Consider the following 16288-nt stretch of genomic DNA (forward strand, 5'->3'; position numbering starts at 1 on the left):
CCCAGACACACCCCTTATTACTGGTGAAGGAAGGGAGGAATTACACACAGGACTCCCCAGACAATTCCCTTGAGAAGTGAAGTGCTCTAATCCGAGCCAGTAATTTACAGTAAGTGGTTTGCCTTTTTTCCAGTTAGAAACATGTGTCACGCTAACTCTCACACAGAGCTGCTGTTACACCCATCACACTTCTGTACTTAGTGACACCATACTGTCCTCTGATAAACAGAGAGTTGGTAGTGTTTTGCTTGTTTTGATGTAGATAGAGAATGAGAAAGAGGGAAGGAGAAGTGTGAGTAATTGTAGACATTAGGCCCTCTCTGAAAAAAGACAGAGACATCTCTGAGTAAATATTATCTCTGGTGTCCATGTCACTTAGGAGACAGTAGGTAATATTGTGAGTGCACCGTCTTGCATTGAGCTATCTACTGTTCATCCTGCTGCTGGTGTCAACATCATATCAGAGTGTCAGTTTAAACCTCTGCTTAAAGTTTAACAGGAAGTGGACCGCCAGAGTTTCAAATGGTGTGATTGATTTCGCCACTGAAAAACCTCTGAGATAGATGCAGACCTACAGTTTAACACATATCTCTGAATAACTCTACATGGCCACTCTACAACTATACATGGCCATCGAAGGTGTGCTAAAGGCGAAATGTGTTAAACTACTAGGTCCTGCAGCTATTACGTTGCAGAGAGTTAGACTAACTTCTCTGCTGTGTGGTGGGGGGGCAGCAGACAGAGTGGGGGGGGGGAGGGGGAGATACAGAGAGAGACACAGCTAGACAGAGTGGGGGGGGAGATACAGAGAGAGGCACAGCTAGACAGATATGGAAGGAGAGAGATGGAGAGAGAGAGGGAGATACAGAGAGAGGCACAGCTAGACAGAGTGGGGGGGGGGTGATACAGAGAGAGGCACAGCTAGACAGAGTGGGGGGGGAGATACAGAGAGAGGCACAGCTAGACAGAGTGGGGGGAGAGATACAGAGAGAGGCACAGCTAGACAGAGTGGGGGGAGAGATACAGAGAGAGGCACAGCTAGACAGAGTGGGGGGGGGGTGATACAGAGAGAGGCACAGCTAGACAGAGTGGGGGGGGAGATACAGAGAGAGGCACAGCTAGACAGAGTGGGGGGAGAGATACAGAGAGAGGCACAGCTAGACAGAGTGGGGGGGAGATACAGAGAGGCACAGCTAGACAGAGTGGGGGGGTGATACAGAGAGAGGCACAGCTAGACAGAGTGGGGGGGGAGATACAGAGAGAGACACAGCTAGACAGAGTGGGGGGAGAGATACAGAGAGAGGCACAGCTAGACAGAGTGGGTGGGGGGAGATACAGAGAGAGACACAGCTAGACAGAGTGGGGGGGAGAGATACAGAGAGAGGCACAGCTAGACAGAGTGGGGGGGAGATACAGAGAGAGGCACAGCTAGACAGAGTGGGGGGGGGAGATACAGAGAGAGGCACAGCTAGACAGAGTGGGGGGAGAGATACAGAGAGAGGCACAGCTAGACAGAGTGGGTGGGGGGAGATACAGAGAGAGACACAGCTAGACAGAGTGGGGGGGAGAGATACAGAGAGAGGCACAGCTAGACAGAGTGGGGGGGAGAGATACTGAGAGAGGCACAGCTAGACAGAGTGGGGGGGAGAGATACAGAGAGAGGCACAGCTAGACAGAGTGGGGGGGGGGGAGAGATACAGAGAGAGACACAGCTAGACAGAGTGGGGGGGAGATACAGAGAGAGACACAGCTAGACAGAGTGGGGGGGGAGATACAGAGAGAGACACAGCTAGACAGAGTGGGGGGGGGGGATACAGAGAGAGGCACAGCTAGACAGAGTGGGGGGGGAGATACAGAGAGAGGCACAGCTAGACAGAGTGGGGGGGGAGAGATACAGAGAGACACAGCTAGACAGAGTGGGGGGGAGATACAGAGAGAGACACAGCTAGACAGAGTGGGGGGGAGAGATACAGAGAGAGGCACAGCTAGACAGAGTGGGGGGGAGAGATACAGAGAGAGACACAGCTAGACAGAGTGGGGGGGAGATACAGAGAGACACAGCTAGACAGAGTGGGGGGGAGAGATACAGAGAGAGGCACAGCTAGACAGAGTGGGGGGGAGAGATACAGAGAGAGACACAGCTAGACAGAGTGGGGGGGAGATACAGAGAGAGACAGAGCTAGACAGAGTGGGGGGGAGATACAGAGAGAGACAGAGCTAGACAGAGTGGGGGGGAGATACAGAGAGAGACACAGCTAGACAGAGTGAGGGGGGGGAGATACAGAGAGAGACACAGCTAGACAGAGTGGGGGGGGGATACAGAGAGAGGCACAGCTAGACAGAGTGGGGGGGGGGAGATACAGAGAGAGACACAGCTAGACAGAGTGGGGGGGGGGGGATACAGAGAGAGGCACAGCTAGACAGAGTGGGGGGGAGAGATACAGAGAGAGACACAGCTAGACAGAGTGGGGGGGGGGGGGAGATACAGAGAGAGACACAGCTAGACAGAGTGGGGGGGGGGGGGGGGAGATACAGAGAGACACAGCTAGACAGAAAGGAGAAGTGTGAATAAACATCTCTGAATAACTATTCTCTCTAGTGTCAATGTCACACAGGATACAGTAAATATAGACCTCAGGCCTTCTCTGAGAAAGACAGAGACACCTCTGAATAACTATTCTCTCTGGTGTCCATGTCACACAGGACACAGCATAGTGTATAAAACTCTACATGGTCATTGATGGCCGACCACAGAGTGCAAGACTTAATGCAGCATTTCCTAAACTCAGTCCTGGGAACCCCAGGAGGTGCATGTTTTAGTTCTTGCCACAACACTACAAAGATAATAATTAACTCTTCATCAACAAGCTGTGATTAGTAGAATCCACTGTGTAGTGATACGTAACCTCTCAGAACTACAGTCATGCTCTGTGATGTGTGTGTGAATTCACAGGGTCCCATTTTACTCCATGTAAATATATTGTCACTTCAATGCTTTAATCACATGTTAACATGTATATACACTGTTGTAAACTAAACTAATATAAACTAAATATACAAACTAATCTATACTGTGGTAAACAAACATGGTTTTCAGAAAATAAGTCTGGAGTCACATGGTGGTGCTTAGTGTCATACTATTGGTTAGACAGTTTCCCCTTTAATGAGGTTGACAGTTAAAACTGTCTCTTACATTAAACTGAGTCACACAGAGACTCCAGCTGTGCAGAGAACAGACACAAACCTACAACTGAGATAACAGCAGACTTTACAGCAGTAGAAGTTACAACAGTAGAAGTTACAGCAGTAGAAGTTACAGCAGTAGAAGTTACAGCAGTAGAAGTTACAGCAGTAGAAGTTACAGCAGTAGAAGTTACAACAGTAGAAGTTACAGCAGTAGAAGTTACAGCAGTAGAAGTTACAGCAGTAGAAGTTACAACAGTAGAAGTTACAGCAGTAGAAGTTACAGCAGTAGAAGTTACAAGAGTCGAAGTTACAAGACTAGCAGTTACGATTTGAAGACAAAGAACGTAATTAAATAAATACCATGGATATTGATGATCATATTTACACCAATCAAAGACCCATAAAGCCCCGCAAGAAGGATGGAGTTGGTGATCAACATTCAGGTAACAGTTCATCCTGTTATAATGCTTGACGCTGACACACACACCCCAACACACACACACCCCAACACACACACACACACACACACACACACACACACCCTAACAAGCAAAACTTTTTTGCACTACTGTAACTTTCCTACACTGACTCTATGAACACACACCAGACACTACAAACACACTCAACACACACTTACACCACACACACACATACAACATATGCCCTCACACATATAAATACAGACATTTCTCATTTACATAAATATTCACACCCCAGGACTCCGGTTCACCTCCTCAGGACACCGGTTCACCACCTCAGGACGCCGGTTCACCACCTCAGGACTCCGGTTCACCACCTCAGGACGCCGGTTCACCTCCTCAGGACGCCGGTTCACCACCTCAGGACGCCACCTCAGGACGCCGGTTCACCACCTCAGGACGCCGGTTCATCATTACATGTTAGATTCTCCTTTGGCAGCGATTACAGTTGTCAGTCTCTGGGTGAGTCTCTAAGAGCTTTGTACACCTGGATTGTACAATATTTGCCTATTATTCTTTACTACATTTTTCAAGCTCTGTCAAATTGGTTGTTGATCATTGCTTGGCAACCATTTTCAAATGTTACCATAGATTTTCAAGCAGATTTAAGTCCTTAACCAACAGTGGAGTTCAAGAAGAAGAAAATATTTACCAAGTAAACTATTTACCAAGTAGACTAAAATCAAAAGTAACACAATAAGATTAACAATAACGAGGGGTCACCGGTACTGAGTCAGTGTGCAGGGGTACAGGCTAGTTGAGGTAATCTGTACATATAGGTGGGGTCGAAGTGACTATGCATAGGTTACAAACAACCAACGAGTAGCAGCAGTGCACAAAAGGAAGGGGGGGGGGGGGGGGGGGGGGGGGTCAATGTAAATTGTCACGTGGAGATTTTATGAATTGTTCAGCAGTCTTATGGCTTAGGGGTAGAAGCTGTTGAGGAGCTGTTTGGTCGTAGACTTGGCGCTCCGGTACCCCTTACCGTGCAGAGAAAACAGTCTATAACTTCGGTGACTGGAGTCTCTGACAATTTTATGGGCTTTCCTCTGACACCGCCTATTAAATTATTATTATTATTATTATTATTATTATACCTTCCTTCCTGGATGGCAGGAAGCTTAGCCCCAGTGATGTACTGGGCTGTTCAAACGACCCTCTGTAGCGACTTACGCTCAGATGCCAAGCAGTCGCCATACCAGGTGGTGATGCAACCGGTCAGGATGCTCTCGATGGTGCAGCTGTAGAACCTTTTGAGGATCTGGGGACCCATGCCAAATCTTGTCAGTCTCCTGAGGGGTAAAAGGTTTTGTCGTGCCCTCTTCACGACTGCCTTGGTGTGTTTGGACCATGATAGTTTCTTGGTGATGCGGACACCAAGGAATTTGAAACTCTCGACCCTCTCCACTACAGCCTCGTCGATGTTAATGGGGGCCTATTTGGCCCACCTTTTCCTGTAGTCCACGATCAGCTCCTTTGTCTTGCTCACATTGAGGGAGAGGTTGTTGTCCTGGCACCACACTGCCAGTTCTCTGACCTCCTCCCTATAGGCTGTCTCATCGTTTTCGGTGATCAGGCCTACCAATGTTGTGTCGTCAGCAAACTTAACGATGGTGTTGGGGTCGTGTTTGGCCACGCAGTCGTGGGTGAACAAGGAATACAGGAGGGGACTAAGTACACACCCCTGAGCGGCCCCAGTGTTAAGGATCAGCATGGCAGACATGTTGTTGCCTACTCTTACCACCTGGGGGCGGCCCGTCAGGAAATCCAGGATCCAGTTGCAGAGGGAGGTGTTTAGTCCCAGAGTCCTTAGCTTAGTGATGAGCTTCGTGGACACTATGTTGTTGAACGCAGAGCTGTAGTCAATAAACAGCATTCTCACATAGGTGTTCCTTTTGTCCAGGTGAGAAAGGGCAGTGTGGAGTGCGATTGAGATTGCATCTGTGGATCTGTTGGGGCGGTTTGCAAATTGGAGTGTGTCTAGGGTGACCGGGAGGATGCTGTTGATGTGTGCCCTGACCAGCCTTTCAAAGCAGTTCATGGCTACCGATGTGAGTGCCACGGGGCAGTAATCATTTAGGCAGGTTACCTTCACTTCCTTGGACACAGGGACTATGGTGGTCTGCTTGAAACATGTTAATATTACAGACTCGGTCAAGGAGAGTTTGAAAATGTCAGTGAAGACAGTGTACACGTCCTGGTAATCCGTCTGGCCCAGCGGCTTTGTGAATATTGACCTGTTTGAAAGTCTTACTCACATCGGCTGCGGAGAGAGTGATTACACAGTCGCCCGGAACAGCAGGTGCTCTCATGCATGTTTCAGTATTTCTTCCCTCAAAGCGAGCATAGAATTTATTTAGCTTGTCTGGTAGGCTTGTGTCACTGGGCAGCTCTCAGCTGTGCTTCCCTTTGTAGTCTGTAATAGTTTGCAAGCCCTGCCACATCCAACGAGCGTCAGAGGCGGTGTAGTATGATTCGATCTCAGTCCTGTATTGATGCTTTGCCTGCTTGATGGTTCGTCGGAGGGCATAACGGGATTTCTTATGTGCTTCCGGGTTAGAGTCCCGCTCCTTGAAAGCGGCAGCTCTACCCTTTAGCTCAGTGCGAATGTTGCCTGTAATCCATGTCTTCTGGTTGGGGTATGTACGCACAGTGACTGTGGGGAAAACGACCTCGATGCACTTATTGATTAAAAAAAATCCTCTGGTTGCACATTTGCTGATAGAAATCAGGTAAAACTGATTTAAGTTTCCCTGAATTAAAGTCCCCGGGCACTACGAGCGCCGCCTCTGGATGAGCGTTTTCCTGTTTGATTATGGCGGCATCGGTCTGTGTTATGTATCAGTCTGTATTGCCAGCATCGGCCTGTGGTGGTATATTTCATGGCTACAGATGTGAGTGCTACGGGTTGGTAGTAGGTAGGTTACCTTAGTGTTCTTGGGCAGAGGGACTATGGTGGTCTGCTTGAAACATGTTGGTATTATAGACTCAGGGAGAGGTTGAAAATGTCAGTGAAGACACTTGCCAGTTGGTCAGTGCATGCTCGGAGTACACGTCCTGGTAATCCGTCTGGCCCTGCGGATTACCAGGATGATGAATGTCACTCTGAAAGAGCTAAAGAGTTCCTCTGTGGAGATGGGAGAACCTTCCAGAAGGACAACCATCTCTGTAGCACTCCACCAATCAGGCCTTTATGGTAAAGTGGCCAGAGGGAAGCAACTCCTCAGTAAAAGGCACACAACAGCGATTTTGGAGTTTACCAACAGGCACCTCATGACTCTCGAACCATGAGAAACAAGTCTGGAGGAAACCTGCTACCAACCCTACAGTGATGATGGTGGTCGCAGCATTTTGCTTTGGGGATGTATTTCAGCGGCAGGGACTGGGAGACTAGTCAGGATTGAGGGAAAGATGAAGAGAGCGAAGTACAGAGAGATCCTTGATGAAAACCTGCTCGAGAGTGCTCAGGACCTCAGACTGGGGAGAAGGTTCACCTTCCAACAGAACAACCCTAAGCACACAGCCAAGACAACATGAGTGGCTTCGGTCAAGTCTCTGAATGTCCTTGATTGGCACAGCCAGAGCCAGGATTTGAACGCGATTGAACACCACTGGTGAATAGTTGTGCAGCGACACTCCCTATCCAACCTGACAGAGCTTGAGAGGATTTGCAGAGAAGAATGGGAGAAACTCCCCAAATACAGGTGTGCCAAGCTCGTAGCGCCATACCCAAGAAGACTCGAGGCTGTAAAAGCTGCCAAAAATGTACTGAGTACTGAGTACAAAAGTACTGAGAAAAGGGTCTAATTTTTTTATAAATTGGGAAAAAAAAAGTTTTTCCTTTTTCATTATGTGGCATTGTGTGTAGATTGAAGAGGATTATTATGTTTTTTAAATCAATTTTAGAACAAGGCTGTGATGTAACAAAATCTGGAAAAAGTCAAGGGGTCTGAATACTTTCCAAATGCACTGTATCCATTGTAGCAGGCTCAAGGGGGTCCAATACCCAAACACGTACACGAAGCACAACTAGAACGCAAAGGGAGATTTGCACACTGTGGGAAAAGGGGGGAATTCAACAACCAGTTCACAAACCATTCTCACTGTCCGTTCTGTTCTCCTGGTGTAATCCTAAAACTTAGGACCTCAGCCAAACCGGTTTGGTACACAGTGGAGGTAATCAGACAGTCCAGGTCACAATGGGTAATCACACAGATAATTCTCTCTTTGCTCACACTCTCCATAACACACGTTTCCCTCACAGTCCTTCCTCTGTTTGTGCAGCCCACTTCCTCTTTTATCCCCAAACACTCCCTGGCTTAACGATCCACAGGCTTGCCTCGTTGGACAGGAAGTCCATATAAGGCTCAGGAGATATCTCCCTTAAGTCACCACATCTCTCCCTGCCGTCTGCCACACCATGTTATTTTGACTTGTCATTACTTTTTTGTTATTCACTGTGTATTTATTTCTTGTGTACCTATTTTAAATGTTGTATCTTTAACTATGCATTGCTGGAAAAGGACTCGTTAGTCATTATTTCACTATTAGCATATAACGTTTCAGGGAAGACCCAGATGCAGACAATGTCGAAGTAACAAACGTTTATTACTAGAACAGGGGGCAGGCAAAACGACAGGTCAAGGGCAGGCAGAGGTCAGTAATCCAGATCAGAGTCCAAAAGGAACAGAATGGCAGGCAGTCTCAGGGTCAAGGCAGGCAGAGGTCAATAATCCAGGGTTGTGTGACAAGGTACAGAAACGGCAGGCAGGCTCAGGGTCAGGGCAGGCGGAATGGTCAAAACCGGGAAAACTAGAAAACAGGAAACAGGAGACAAAGGGCTGTGAGTCATGGGTTTGATCCTAGACACATGACAAGTGGGATGTATACATAGGGTACGGGCCAACAGAAGATGAAAAGCAGATGGGCTAAATGTCTTGGAGATGGGGAAAAGGTTGATTAACACGGGGAGCAGATCTCAGGTGGACAGCCATACCCTCTGCCCGAGACGATACCGGGGAGCCGTGGTCTAGTGGCGATCAAACATCCGGGCCGAGGGTACGCCAACCTTTTCCTCTTGCTCCGTGAAGAGCGGGGGCTAATAACCCAGGGAACACTCAAAGGGCGAGAGACACGTGGCAGAGCAAGGAAGGGTGTAGCGGACATTTTTGACCCACACTAGTTGCTGGCTCCAGGTGGTGGGGTTGGCTGAGACCAGGCAGCGAAGAATCGTCTCCAGGTCTTGGTTGGCTCGCTCCAGCTGGCCGTTGGACTAGGGGTGGCCTCGGAGGACAGGCTGGCCGACGACCCAATAAGTGTGCAGAACGCCTTCCAGAACCGGGGCGAGAACTGAGGACCCCGGTCATAGATCATGTCAACTGGGAGTCCATGGATCTGGAAGATGTGCTGCACCATGAGCTGGGCCGTCTCTTTGGCAGAGGGTAGCTTGGGGAGAGGAATGAAGTGAGCGGCTTTGGAAAACCGGTCCACTATTGTCGGAATGGCGGTGTTGCCATCAGATGGGGGGAGACCCGTGACAAAGTCCAGGGATATGTGAGACCAGGGACGGTGTGGAACAGGCAGAGGTTGAAGGAGACCAACCGGAGCTTGCCGGGAAGTCTTGTTCTGTGCATAGATCGTGCATGCAGCGACAAACGCGGAGATGTCAGGAACCATGGTAGTCCACCAAAAGCGTTGACGCACTAAGCCCAGTGTCCGATGGGAGCCCGGGCGGCAGGCAGGCTTGGAGGAGTGGGCCCACTCCAGGACCAAGGATCAGACATCATCAGGAACAAACATCCGGTTATAAGGCCCCCCCCCCCCCCGGGATTTGGCTGGGAATGCTGCGCCTCATGAACATGCTTCCCTATTCCCCAGCTGAGTGCCGTTGCAGGCATGAGGTGAGAAGAAATGGTCTCGGGTTCCGGGGGTGTAGCCGCAGGAGATAATTAGCATGTTGTCGACGTAGATGAAGACAAACCGGTTCAACATGTTGCGGAGAACATAATTCACCAGAGCCTGGAACACAGCAGGGGCGTTGGTAAGGTCAAATGGCATAACCAGATACTCATAGTGACCGCTGGCTGTTTTGAAGACAGTCTTCCACTCGTCTCCTTCCCGTATCCGCACCAGGTGGTAGGCATTCCGTAGGTCCAGCTTAGAGAACACGGCGGCCCCCTGGAGCGGTTCGAAGGTCAAGGAGATGAGTGGTAGTGGGAATCGGTTCTTCACTGTTATGTTGTTGAGGCCCCGGTAGTCATTGCATGGGCGCAGGTTTCTTCTTTGTGGAGAAGAAGGACAAAACCCTGCTCCCGTGCATTGTATTCTCCGGCGGGGGAGGCAGAAGGACGGATGAACCCTGCAGCCAGGGAGTCCTCATAGCCTTGGTCTCCACACCCAACAGAGAGTACAGTTGTCCCTGGGGCGGAGTGGTGTCTGGGCGAAGGTCCATCTCGCAGTCATAGGGTTGGTGCAATGGAAGCTAAGTGGCCCGGGCTTTACTGAACACCTCAAGGAGGTCCTGGTCCTCCACGGGAATGCAAAGGTCCAGGGAATCTTCCGAGCATCCAGGAAGATGTCTCGGGACAGGCTGCGCTGACTAAAGGCATTGAGCATGGCACCAGCAGACCAGTCAATAAGGGGATTGTGTCACTGGATCCAAGAGAATCCCAATACTACAGGAACCTGAAAATGCTTAATAAGCAGGAATTGCATTGTCTTGCTGTGGTTCCCTGACACACATAGGTTGATGGGGGTGGTATTGTGGGTGACCCGGCCTATAGAGCGCCCGTCCAGCGCTCTAACATCCATGGGAATGGAGAGGGCTGAGTGGGGATGCCCAGCTCAGACACCAGGTTAACGTCCATAAAGCTCTCATCGGCCCCAGAGTCGATGAGTAACTGGAGAGATTTCGACTGGTTCCCTGACAGCAAGACGGCATGAAAGGGGTGCGAGTAAGGGACGAGGAAAAGTTCTCAGTATGGTTCACCAGAAAACTCCCTCTTACCGGTGAGCCTGATATTTTAGTGGACAGGAGGACACAAAATGACCAGCAGTCCCGCAATACAGGCAACTCTTTGTGTGAAGCCTGTATAGCCGTTTGGCTAGAGACAGCCTAGCTCTGCCTAGTTGCATCAGCTCAGGAAGAGATGAATTGGCAGACATCGGAGACTCTCGGGGGAACTCGGGTTGCCTCGGGTTCTCTCGGCAGTGGAGCCGTCGGGGACTTCTGGGATGTCTCGGAGGCGAGGTGGAAGCCTTGGGCGGGCGAGTGAAATCGAACCTCCTCTCCTTCCTAAGCTCCCGTAGTTGCCCATCGATCCGAATGGTCAAGGTGATGAGCGAGTCGAGATCTGTCGGTAGTTCCCGGCTAAAAGCTCGTCCTTTACTTCCTCCGATACTCCATTCTGGAACATGTCGAACAATGCTTCCGGGTTCTTGGCAATCTCAGCCGCTAACGTGCGAAAATCAACTGCGTAGTCTGCCACACTATGGGAGTCTTGACGTAGCTGGAGCAGGTTACGAGCAGCCTCTCTCCCGGACAACTGAGAATCAAACACCTTCCAAACTTCCTCCACAATCTTTTCCAGATTGAGGCAGACGGCGGACTGTTACTCCCACACAGCCGTGGCCCAGGCGAGTGCCCTCCTGGACATCAGCGTTATGATGAACACTATCCTCGAGCGGTCCGAGGGGAACGAAGAAGGCTTCAGCTCGAAAATGAGGGAGCACTGCAGTTTTTGGAATCTCCAGCGTAGCGCTACGGAGGTAAGCAGGGTTCTCGGGACACTGGGGTAGGCTGGGAGATCACGGGTGTGACCCGCTGCCCATTGGGGAATCCGTGAAACAGCAACGTATCAAACGCCTGGTCATGGCGTTCTGCCAGGGTATGGGGTCCCTCCATCCTTGCAGGGAGACAGCATTGTGGAGCTGGTCTGAGTCAGTCATGGCCAGTTCGTACTAACTATTACATTTCATTGAAGACCCAGATGCAGACAATGTCAAAGTTACAAACGTTTATTAGGCAGGCAGGCTCAGGGTCAGGGCAGGCGGAACGGTCAAAACTGGGAAAACTAGAAAAGAGTAACTAGAAACAGAAAGGCTTGACGAATAAAACTAACTGGCAAAAGACAAACAGAGAACACAGGTATAAATACACTGGGGATAACGGGGAAGATGGGCTACACCTGGAGGGAGGTGGAGACAAGCACAAAGACAGGTGAAACAGATTCTGGTGTGACAAGCATATTTTTACGAAGCATGTGACAAATAAAATGTTGATTAAAATACGTTCCAGTACTCATTTTGGGTGCCTGAACTCTGCAATATGTTTAAGCCAATATTCTGTAAGAGGTTCTGGAAGTCAAGCAGCAGAAAATGTGAGGTGCTGGAACTCAGTTCTGGTGTTCTGACTCATGTCAAGCTTGTGTATTTCCCTCACTGATTCAAACAGCAAATGGACACAAAAGTAGAAGCCAATACAACGCTGATAAAGAGTAAGTTCTTATGATAATAATTTGTGCTTCAGTGTGGAAGACACGTTTCCTAGCTGTTGCAGTGTGTCTGGGGCTGCTGTGTGTTCTCCTACTGGCTGGGATCATAGGCCTGTTACTCTACCGTGAGTTGATATGTTCTCACTCAAACATTCTTCATCATCAGTGGTGTAACGACCAGGGTTCAATTCCATTTACATTCCAGTCAATTCAATTCAGAAAGTAAGACAAATTTCAATTCTACATTTTCATTATTGAAAAGCATTGAAGAGTACTGGAATTCAATTAGAATTCCAGTTTATTTCCTGAATTGACTGGAATTTAAATGCAACTGACCCCAACCCTGTTAATGTCTGATTAACTTTTCCACTGTTACCTTGTTCAATGATCGTATTATTTCACAGAGAGAAACCAATTGACCAGTTATAACAGCCTGACCAAAGATGGAGACCAGCTACAGACCAGCAACAAAACCCTGACCAGAGAGAGGGACCAGCTACAGAAAGAGACAGAATGTCTGAAACAATCTTTAGTTGAGAAAGGTGAGTCAAATTGTCTAATGACTGTTCTGTTTGACAGTCTCTGCATCAGTTCACATGTCACTTACAGACAGGAATTTAACTTATATGAAATGAAACATGTGAGAAAAAAACTACGACTTCCAAACCGTCCATTAGTTAGTGTCTTCCTTGAGTGTTTGATTGATACTTAATTCAATGTTGTATTAAAGTGACTAAAGCAAGAAATGTTCAACTTACAGTGTGTCCTCAAGGATGGAAGAAGCTTGGTAGCAGTTGTTACTACGTCTCTACTGAGTCCAAATCCTGGGAGGAGAGCAGACAGGACTGCAGAAATAGAGGAGCAGACCTGGTGGTCATCAACAGCCAAGAGAAACAGGTGTGTGTGTGAGGTAGAGAGAAAAAGAGAGAGAGAGAGAGAGAGAGAGAGAGAGAGAGAGAGAGAGCAGTAATGGTTATGTTTTAACAATGTTGACTCTCTCCCACTACTACAGACATTGGTCAATTGGTTATGTGGACGGAAGAACTATGTCTGGATTGGTCTGACTGACTCTGTTACTGAGGGGACCTGGAAATGGGTGGACGACACACCATTGACCACAAAGTAAGACATTCATGAATTCTGTGTCACCATGACATCACTGTCTGGAGAAGTAGGTTCAAAGTGGACAGCCTGATTATATGTGTTGTTTCTTCTACAGGTATTGGAACAGTGGACAGCCTGATTATATGTGTTGTTTATCCTACAGGTATTGGAACAGTGGACAGTCTGATTCTAAGTGTTGTTTCTTCTACAAGTATTGGAACAGTGGACAGTCTGATTCTATGTGTTGTTTCTCCTACAGGTATTGGAACAGTGGACAGCCTGATTCTGTGTTTTGTTTCTCCTACTGGTGTTGGAACAGTGGACAGTCTGATTCTATGTGTTGTTGCTCCTACAGGTATTGAAATAGTGGACAGCCTGATTCTATGTGTTGTTTCTCCTACAGGTATTGGAACAGTGGACAGCCTGATTCTGTGTTTTGTTTCTCCTACAGGTATTGGAACAGTGGACAGCCTGATTCTATGTGTTGTTTCTCCTACAGGTATTGGAACAGTGGACAGTCTGATTCTATGTGTTGTTGCACCTTCAGGTATTGGAACAGTGGACAGTCTGATTCTATGTGTTGTTGCTCCTACAGGTATTGGAACAGTGGACAGTCTGATTCTATGTGTTGTTTCTCTTACAGGTATTGGAACAGTGGACAGCCTGATTCTATGTGTTGTTTCTCCTACAGGTATTGGAACAGTCGACAGCCTGATTCTATGTGTTGTTTCTTCTACAGGTATTGGAACAGTGGACAGTCTGATTCTGTGTTGTTTCTCCTTCAGGTATTGGAACAGTGGACAGCCTGATTCTATGTGTTGTTTATCCTACAGGTATTGGAACAGTGGACAGCCTGATTCTATGTGTTGTTTCTTCTACAGGTATTGGAACAGTGGACAGTCTGATTCTATGTGTTGTTTCTTCTACAGGTATTGGAACAGTGGACAGTCTGATTCTATGTGTTGTTTCTCCTACAGGTATTGGAACAGTGGACAGCCTGATTCTATGTGTTGTTTCTCCTACAGGTATTGGAACAGTGGAGAGCCTAATGGTGGAAGAGCTGAGAACTGTGTGTATTTCTACTCCTGGTCATCAGACAAAGGAGAATGGTGGGACTATGACTGTTCCTATAAATACAGATGGATCTGTGAGAAATAGGAATCATCCTCGGTACTCTGAACTGCTAAATAGGATTATGATTATGATGATTATGATGATTATGAAGTACTATCAATCATAAACTATTTTCTGCTCATTCAATTTACCTTGTCAAGTACATACAATATATAACAATGCAAATGTAATAATTAATTGTAATAAAATAAAAATAACAAAACATATGCAATAACAATACAATGCATTTATAACAGAATAACAGTTGTCTCTGTTGTTGTGGAAATTCACCACTAAGGACTCAAATTCAAAGGAAATGAATCAATCTTAATTATCACAGTTGTAGAGGTTCACTGACTCAATATAAAGGTGATGTTAATTTGTATTATTATTACTTTTTAGTTTAGTCTTCTTGCTAAATATTTTTCTTAACTCTTCTTGACCTGCACTGTTTGTTAAGGGCTTGTAAGTCAGCATTTCACGGTAAAGTCTACACTTCTTGTATTCGGAGCATGTGAGGGTAGGGAGGGTGACAAAAGTCTATGGCGGCTCAAATGCAACCCCCAGAACCTTCCTCTTCTCCCGATCCTCCAGCAACGGAGGTGGCTCTGGCTCCGGGCGAAACCTTCATTCCGCCCGTAGATTCCTCTGCTTCTGTAACATACGCCTGTAGATCATTATTGGAGGAATCGGATTGTAGATCCTTACCGGAATCACTGTGCTGTAGACCACTACTGGAGGTTCCGACCTCCAAGCCGCCGCTGGAGGATCTGGGCTGCAGGCCGCCGCTGAAGACTCTTGGCTGCAGACCGCCGCTGAAGACTCTTGGCTGCAGACCGCCGCTGAAGGCTCTTGGCTGCAGACCGCCGCTGAAGACTCTTGGCTGCAGACCGCCACTGAAGGCTCTGGGCTGCAGACCGCCGCTGAAGGCTCTGGGCTGCAGACCGCCGCTGAAGGCCCTGGGTTGCAGACCACCGCTGAAGGCCCTAGGTTGCAGACCACCGCTGAAGGCTCTGGGTTGCAGACCACCACTGAAGGCTCCGGGCTAAGGAGCGTCGCTGGAGGCTCTGGGCTGAGGAACGTTGCTGGAGGCTCCGGGCTGAGGAGTGTCGCTGGAGGCTCCGGACTAGGGATGCGCACTGGAGGTCCGCTGCGTGGGACTGGCATAGATGGCGCCAGACTGGTAACACGCACCTCAGGTCGAGTGCGGGGAGCAGGAACAGGACACCCCGGACTGGTCAGGCACACTGGAGGCCTGATGCGTGGAGCTGGCATAGGAGGCACCAGACTAGTAACACGCACCTCAGGGCGAGTGCGGGGAGCAGGCACAGGACGTCATTGGCTATGGAGGAGCACTGGAGGGAGAGTGCAAGGAGCAGGAATCGGACTCACCGGACTGGGGAGACGCACTAAGGGCTGAGTGCTCACAGCAGGCACTGACTGTACCGGGTTATGGATGCGCACTGAAAGGAGAGTACGAGGAGCAGGCACAGGACATACTGGGCTGTTGAGACTTACTGGAGACCTGGTGTGTATCGCCGGTATCACTTGTTCCGGAACTTCAACACACTTCTCAGGTTGAGTATGGGGAGCTGACTCAGGTGGCACCAAACTGACGACACGTTCCTTTGGGAAAAACTTGTGCGTCCTCCACCAACTCAATAGCTCTCCCATTTCTCCCTTCTCCAAATTCTCCCTCTTCTCCCGGATTGGTTCTGGTTTGCTCCTCGGCTCCGCCGACTGCTCCATGTGCCCCCCCCCCAACATTTTCTTTGGCTTTTTGTAGCCTCTCGTGCTTCCCAGGTAGGCTCCAATAATGCTCGATTACCTGGCCCCAAGTCCAGTCTCTCCTCTCTAACCACTCCTGATGTGACCAGGTGTCCATCTCCTCCTGAGCACGCTGCTTGTTCCAGT

The 16288-nt window shown here is 48.7% G+C and overlaps 1 protein-coding gene across 2 annotated transcripts; it reads left to right on the top strand.

Moving 5' to 3' along the window:
• The first annotated feature begins 3413 nt into the window (after nt 1–3413).
• Nucleotides 3414–14599, top strand: LOC115181956 (C-type lectin domain family 4 member E-like). 2 transcript variants are annotated; one of them, XM_029743643.1, is made up of 6 exons: nt 3414–3629; nt 12193–12282; nt 12562–12699; nt 12918–13054; nt 13170–13279; nt 14287–14599. In XM_029743643.1, the coding sequence occupies exons 1-6, from the start codon at nt 3548–3550 to the stop codon at nt 14417–14419; spliced, it is 690 nt and encodes a 229-aa protein (XP_029599503.1). In that variant the 5' UTR covers nt 3414–3547; the 3' UTR covers nt 14420–14599. The 2 variants fall into 2 exon arrangements, with proteins under 2 accessions (XP_029599503.1, XP_029599504.1); XM_029743644.1 differs by lacking the exon at nt 12193–12282.
• The last annotated feature ends 1689 nt before the right edge of the window (nt 14600–16288 follow it).

This window comes from Salmo trutta, unplaced genomic scaffold, assembly GCF_901001165.1.
Source record: "Salmo trutta unplaced genomic scaffold, fSalTru1.1, whole genome shotgun sequence".
In the NCBI taxonomy this organism is placed as follows: Eukaryota; Metazoa; Chordata; class Actinopteri; order Salmoniformes; family Salmonidae; genus Salmo; species Salmo trutta.